The sequence below is a fragment of the Mus caroli genome, chromosome 13 (genome assembly GCF_900094665.2).
Source record: "Mus caroli chromosome 13, CAROLI_EIJ_v1.1, whole genome shotgun sequence".
NCBI lineage: Eukaryota > Metazoa > Chordata > Mammalia > Rodentia > Muridae > Mus > Mus caroli.
The window spans coordinates 5274919-5282883 of record NC_034582.1 but is presented as its reverse complement, the minus strand read 5'-3'; the positions used below and the strand labels follow the sequence as shown (position 1 = coordinate 5282883).

Genomic DNA, 7965 nt, shown 5'->3' with positions numbered 1-7965 from the left:
TTTCTTTCTTTCTTTCTTTCTTTCTTTCTTTCTTTCTTCCTTCCTTCCTTCCTTCCTTCCTTCCTTCCTTCCTTCCTTCCTTCCTTCCTTCCTTTTTCTTTCCTTCCCTCCTTCCTTTTAATCTCTGTCTCTGCCTAAATGTGTCTCTGTCTCTTTCTCTGCCTCTGCCTCTTTCTGTCTCTCTCTCTCTCTGTCTCTCTCTCCACTCACCTCTCTCTTTCCATGGTTTTGTATATGAGCTCACATGTGTGTGTGCCTTACCATCAGGAATGCTGGGCTTACGGATACACCTGATATGATTCCAGGGATTCAAACTGAGATCTTCACTTTTGCAGCGGAAGTACTTTACCCACTAAGCGATCTCCCCAGCCCAAGGTGTAGCACAAACTGGCCTCAAGCTCATCCTCTGAAGCTTCTGCCTCAGTGTATCCTGGGGGTGTGCATCACCATGACTGGCCACATTATTTTTAGAAGCATGATGTGATGGTTAATTTTTTTCTAATTTTTTAATTAATCATTTTATTCATTTACATTTCAAATGATACCCCTTTACTAGTTACCCCTCCACAACTGCCCTATTCTATCCCCCTCTAACCCCTCCCCTTTGCCTCTATGAAGGTGCTCCTCCACCCACTCAACCACTCTTGCCTCACCACTCTAGCATCCCCCTAGGCTGGGGCATCAAGCCTCCATAGGACCAAGGGCGTCTCCCCTTCCATTGATGCCAGATAAGGCCATCCTCTGCTACATATGTATCTGGAGCCATGGATCCCTCCATGTATATTCTTTGGTTGGTGGTTTAGTCCCTGGGAGCTCTGGGTGGTTCAGTTAGTTGATATTGTTCTACCTATGGGGTTGCAATCCCCTTTAGCTCCTTTAGTCCTCCCCTAAACTCTTCCATTGGGGTCCCTGGGCTCATTCCAATGGTTGGCTGTGAGTATCTGCATCTGTATTGCTCAGGTGCTGGTAGAACCTCCCAGGGAGCAGCCATGCCAGGCTCCTGTCACCAAGCACTTCTTGGCATCAGCAATAGCGTAAGGAATTGGAGTCTGCAGATGGGATGGATCCCTATATGATGGTCTCTGGATGGCCTTTTTGCAAGGTATGATGATCATATTCAACTTCCTCCTCCTAACTCCTCCTGGGTCTACCCCCTTCCCTACCCATCCAAAATTTGATAGTCAACTTGATTAGATTAAGGAACATTTAGGTTAGCGGAACACACTCTGGATGTTCCTATGAGAACATCTCCAGAGATGATGACCACACCAGGGCTCCAACCTGACAATTGGAGTAATTATTTTTTTTTTCCTTTAAATTTATTTTTATTTCATGTTCATTGCTGTATGGCCTGCATGCATGTGTGAAGGCATCAGATCCCCTGGAACTGGAGTTATAGACAACTGTGAGCTACCATGTGGGAGTTGGGACTTGGATCCTCTGGAAGAATAGCCAGTGCTCTTAATCTCTGAGCCATCTCTCTAGCCCTGGAATAATTCTTAATGGATTTGAAACACCATGGACTCGTTGGAAGTGGTAGAAAATAGAAGATGGAGCCTTTGGAAACAAGAAGTCACTGGAGGTGTGTCCTTAGGGTTCCATTGCCTTCTTGTTTTATCTCTGCCTTCTGCTTCCCGATAACCATGATGTGAACAGCTACCTTGCCTTCCTTGTCCAGTAGGTCTGACATTTCTGAAAATGTAGCCCCAGACAAACCCTTCCTCATGTAAGCTGCCTTTGTCAGGTGTTTTATCACAGCAAAATGCAAACCACCAACACACAGATAAACTAAACATGTGCATATGCGTTTCTATAAAACCACAGTTAACATTATCTAGGGGTTTGTTTGAGCTAAATAAAACATAGAATATTTCATGTAAAAATAAGATGTAATAAAATAATATACATATGTATATTAAAGGGATCTGGTCCTAATAGAGTTATCAAAGCATCAAATATTTCCTGTACTCAGAGGAAGTCTCTAGTGGAAACACAAACACATACCGTGCTTACCAAGGCTCGGCTCCAACCCTCTTTTGTTTCTTGTAGGTGAGGCTACACTTATGATCTAATCATCAAAGTTAGAAAAAAAATGAACATTTACCAAGTGCTGGCTGTATTCCAGGCCTGTGTAGAGGATGTTCACTAAGACAGTGAGGTCACTGGGAGGAAGTAGTGAGCCTTTAACCACATGAGTGTTTAGCCTATTAGTCTAAACCCGCAGACTGAACACTTTCCTACCCTAAAGTTTTTAGAAAAAAAGTGTGTGTGTGTGTGTGTGTGTGTGTGTGTGGTGTGATAGGAACTTTCTTTGCAAGCTTGAAGACCATGTAAACCTGGTGCAGTATTGCACATCTGTAATCTCAGTATTCCTAAAGTGAGATGGAAGGCTGAGAGAAGAGAATCCCAAGCCCATGGACCAGTGAGTCTGGTATACACAGCCATGAACAACAAAGAAGATGGTCTGTCTCAAACAAAGTGGAGGGTGAGGGTGATGCTGAGGTTGTCTTCTGATCCTTGTAGGTATACTGTGTGCTTATATACGCATATACATATACATGCACACACATGTACACACCATACTTACAAATAAATAAATAAGTCAATACATAAATGGTCTTCTGAGCTTGCAGGTATACTGTGTGCCTGTACACACATATACATATACATGCACACACATGTACACACCATACTTACAAATAAATAAATAAGTCAATACATAAATGGTCTTCTGAGCTTGCAGGTATACTGTGTGCCTGTACACACATATACATATACATGCACATACATATACACAACATACTTACAGACACATAAATAGGTAAGTAAATAAACAAACGGTCTTCTGATCTCTACAGGGGTACTGTATGCCTATGCACACACATGCATGCACACACATATGCACACACATCCTACACATAAATAAACAAATAAGGGAAGATTTAAAATGGAAAAAAGTTTGGAAGAATCTATGTATGGTATGCACACAAATGTATATAAGATGTATGCATGTTACAATAGTAGAATATAACATCATTTAAGTGAGAAGGTGAGAGTCCTTGGTTTTTCTCTTGGATCATCATGATGCAGTGGTGTCAATGGTTCCAAGGAGGTGTGGGCATCTGCCTTGTCCTGGGCATGCACAGTGGTGACAGAGGTGACTGGAGCTGTGGGTCCTAGTGAAGGGCTGAGCAATGGAATTTATAAGTTAATTGACACTACATTGGCCCCTGGCTATGTTGCAAAATTTGAGTTTCTTTCTCACCCAAGTTGCAGACGAAGGCAAAAAAAGAGCTAGTTTGAGCTTGCCTCTACCCCACAGAATTCTCATTTGCTTTCTCTTTGGTTCCATTTTCCAGCCTGGGATATAGGGAATGTCTGACCTATTAAAACAGAGCAAAGTGCTATGGCAATTAAATAGCTAATTTTAGACCCCGGACTACTTTTCTGCCAATGACCTGAGCAATTCAGACTGAGGTTTTGGAGGTGTCTGGTGAATTGTAGCTGTGATTAACTCCCATCCATCCCCACTACACTCAAGATGCCTGGGCCAAGCTGGCCTGGGCCAGAGCTTAGCCAGAAGGAACCCGGGTTGCATTGTTTATGGACAAAAGGAAAATATATAGTTTCTTACAGTCTGTGGTGATTTCATATGGAGAGTTGACTCTGGCATCTCCACAGGGGGATGTGCTCACGTAGAGATGGAAGAGGATGTTTTCTCGCAGCCTGTAACCTCCTTCCTTTAAACGTATGAATATTGATCTCTCGGGGTCCTCTTGATGCTTGCTATGGACACAAAGAGGACGTAGGTCACTGATAAGAAAACAAATGAAGACGTTCCAACAGGAGCTTGCTTTTATCTTGTTTCGTAGGGTTACCAGTTCCCCGGATTTTACTTCTTGTATGCATCATATGCTGCTTGTCCCTTGCATGAACATTTTAGAAACAGGTCACAAACTCAATCAGCAGAACTGTTTCCATCTCCACCCTCCCTGATCATTCACCCCTCCCCCCCCCCATGCATGTGTGGTTTTTGTATGTGTAGGTCAGAGGACAACCTCAGTTGTTATTCCTCAGTTGTCAGATGACATCCAGACATCCACTTTTTTTTGACACAGGGTCTCTCGTTGTTCTGGAACTCACTAATTAGGCTAGGATGGCTAATGAGCTCCTGGGGTCTGCCTCCTCCTCCTCAGCTCTGGAATTATAAGCATGTGCCACTATGCCTGGCTGTGTTTGTTTGTTTGTTCAAGCATGAATTCTGAGTGTCATACTCTGGTCTTCATTCTGTATGACTATTTAACTTTACAAATTGAACGATCTCTTCAGCTACTAGGCTGTTTTATCTTTTATAAGCCAGTTATCTACCATAAACCATAATCCTCTGTGCTTGCAAGGCCCCATTCATGGAGTGTCCTGGGGCACCACTGACTAAAGTAGTTTTAGTGGGTACCAATGCGTACAGTAGAGGGAAGAGGGATTTTAAACAGTGTCTGAGCTTAGGCACCATCAGACTAGGTGGAAACAGCAAACAATGCAGAATTGGCTTTTCTTTGCATCCAGGGCAGATCTAGAACAAACCAATGCCTCCTGACCTTGGAGCTTTGTATTCCTATTGCTCCAGGAAAACCTTCTTTATAGTCCCTAACCACACATCTCAGCAGCCTGGCCTCCCAAGGAAGTGATGATACAAAGTAGGCATTGAACAACTGAGCTGTGCTTGTTCTCCTGGGCTCCTTGCAAGCCTCTGGAAGTTTATTTTCTGCCATTTTTTGCTATTTATACACATTCTACCCCATTGGTGATGGATTCTGTGCTGCAGGGCCTTGAGATCTCACATGCAGATGAATAGACATGCTCTCCCCAGGAAACCTTGAGGTTATGACAAGCTCATTTGCTGCCACATCCTTCTGCCCAAGTGGACTCCTCCATCATGTATGGATCTTCTTCCATAGTCCCGGGAGTGACTGCACCCAGTCTTGGACCCAGTGCAGCGCCAGGCCCATTGAGGGAAACCTTACTTGTTCTCGAGGTCCTTTGCAACCACTGTTGGTACCCTCCTGCAGAACATTGGTGCGATGTGACTGTCTTTGACTTTTCCAGACAGTTGTGCAAGTGCCCAAAATGCTGCTAAATCTGGGCAGAGTTGGCCAAATTGTCTTCAGTGACAGAGACACATTCCAACTGAGCAGCTGGGTATTCAGTGGAAATCCTTCCCCACATTTGAGGGATTTCCAGTTTTCATCTCTTCCATTTGACCCTTCACCAGGCTTCCTGGAACGGATGTGGCAATAGTTCATGCTGCTGTGCACGGTCCAGGGGTTCAGATAAAAATTAATTGAGTGTATTAAGGCATTGCCTTTATTTGAGTCTGTTTGGGATATGTTTAGGCCTTTCTTCCCTTTGTGTGACTTCTGCACATGCTAACAAGGTCACATGAATGAGCCACTGACTAAAGCCTCTCTGAGATGCCATTATTAGTCGATTTGAGAAACCCTGTTTCAAAGGATAAGAAAGGGTGGATGGTAGATGCCAGGGAAGAACATTGTGCCAAAGAGAACCACAGCAATTAAACTCCTGTGACTAGCTTGGTTCAGGAATGTGTATGAAGTATCACAGGATCAAATCTACCCGTGCTTCTGCAGGAGTTTGATGTGTCATCCAGAGAGATTCCTGTTCATGGGGCAGCCTGCTTTTCCCTAATGGCTGCCACGATGACATCAGAAACTCCAGTATTGGAGCATATTTCTTAGTACCTCTTTACTCCAGAAAGTCCTTATTAAAATGTGTATGGGAGACTTGAGAGATAGCTTGGAAAACATAAGGATCCTGGTTTGCTCCCTAGAACCTATGTAAAATAAGACCTAGGTTTGTTGGAATGTGCTTTTGATCCTATTGCTGGGGGTGGGCAGAGAGACAGGGCCAATTCCTGTGCCTTGCCAGCCAATCAGCTTACCTTATTTGGGGAGTTTCAGGTCAGCGAGAGTTGTCCTGTCTCAAAACAAACAAGGTAGATGGCTTCTGAGGAATGACATCTGAGGTTATTCTATTACCTCCACATGCACACATACACATACACAAGCACACATATGCACACACATGTATATGCACACATAAAATGTGTGTGTGTGTGTACCAGGAAAGAGGTGAGATATTGAAGAGGTGAATATTGATTTTAGTCACATTGACATCTAGAAGTCTAGAGAATGGGACATATTTGGTAATGTGAGTATGTGAGAAAGAAGAACAAAGGTCATCAGAACAGAGTGGCTTGACCTTGTAGGACAAGGCCTACAAATAGTGAACATCTATATCAAGATTGCCATTGCGTATTTTGTAAGAGCAGCTTTGCCTTTGGTGTGCACAATGGAAACAGCCTGGCCTGGAGATGGGGACGAGGGACACGAAGTAAACCAACAGTCCACTTATGAGCCTGGCCCCTGAGAAATGGCCCTAGCTCAACACGAAGAACACTACACTGTCTAAGAAACTGTGCTGGCTGAGAAATTCCTCAAACCAAACTGACCAGGGAGCAGAGGGGACCTTTTTCCCTTTGTAGAAGTAACTGAACTGTGAGCCCTGCTTGAGGTGGACACAATTTTGTCAGAATTGAGTAGAGGTGTCAGTGTCAACCGGGCACCTTCTCATGGCTGAAATGAAACTTTCACCAGAGAGCAAGCACATCGATCCAAGTCATCCCACACTGTACCAAACACGCGTTCAATTCAATCAATGGAATTACAGTTCCAGAGAGCAATGTCTCCCGTTTCCCAAGAGATAGTGAAGTCATTGTTTTCTTCCTTTCTTCTCTTTCTCCCCTCTACTCTTCTTTGCGCCCTTTCTCCTTTTTTTCCTATTGCATCTTTTTTTTTTTTTTTGTCCTGGCCTCTCCCTTCTTGAGTGGTTGCTCTTTTTGAAAAAACAAACAAACAAACAAACAAACAACCAAAACCCTCAACTCTATGTGATCTGTATTATGAACTGTATTGTTGTCTTTTTCCATTGAAGTTTATAATTTGAGTAGCTGGCTATAGAAACAGCGTACTGAAGGTATGGAAGGCCCAGGGATGGCTGTGCTTGCTGGTCTTGCTGACACTTGAGTTTCATAAAAGACGTTGTTGTTTGAGGGATGTTGTAGTAGTTGCCCAGATGCTTTAATTGAAAAATAATCCAAACTGAATGAGTTGTGGCAAGGTGTATTTCTATGTATACACCTGCGAACTTCTGTGTGATGCTGGTGGTTATTGTTGGTATGTGTAACCTATAGGCAAACAGGGTATTTCTTGAAGTAAGATGTTGTGTATAATGTAGACATCTAGAAATTTAACACTTCAAGGTCTGTGTGGTACTCAAAGGGTGTTCCAAGTCTGAATAAAAACAGATAGTATGTGGTACACAGTCACTTGCTATGTATGAGGTCTGCCAAGATAAGTGGATGACATGCTCTGAGCTGGCTGTTGGTCTCCTTTCCACTACCTGGTTGCCTGGCTTCTCACTAACTAAGTGAGGTGTGTCAGTCCAGCCCATGCCAGGGGCCCCTTTACCTCAAGTGCAGCTCCAGCTGAGAGTAGAGGAAGTGAAGAAATGCCCGCCTGGCCACGATCTCCGCATGACAGTCGTTGACAACCAGCCCCTGGTCACTGATGTGCTCACCGCTGATACACTTGGTCCCAGAGGACAGAACGATGACCTGCGCTTGTTTGGTGTCCAAGCCTAGGGGACACAGAGGGTGCTCAGAACAGCTTAGGCTTCAAGGACCCCACTTGTAAGGGACTTTTCTTTTTTTTTTTTTCTTTCAAGAAGGAATGACAAATTATATTTGACAACATACATTTACTTTCTTACCCCTAGATTTTTTTCTCATATATTATGAGAGACTATGTTTGATAATTTACCATCAGGTTTCATGTTCCATAGTGAGTACAAGCTTCAACCAACCAAATAAAAAAAAATTTTTTTTTTGTT

At 43.5% G+C, this 7965-nt stretch overlaps 1 protein-coding gene across 1 annotated transcript in view; it reads right to left on the bottom strand.

Moving 5' to 3' along the window:
- Adarb2 (adenosine deaminase RNA specific B2 (inactive)) overlaps positions 1-7965 on the bottom strand; it is a 540557-nt gene that overhangs the window by 53453 nt on the left and 479139 nt on the right. The window contains exons 5-6 of the mRNA XM_021180400.1: positions 7545-7713; positions 3635-3786 (exon numbers count right to left, since the gene is read on the bottom strand). Of these exons, the coding sequence (XP_021036059.1) occupies positions 3635-3786; positions 7545-7713 (321 nt within the window). The remainder of the gene's footprint in view (positions 1-3634; positions 3787-7544; positions 7714-7965) is intronic.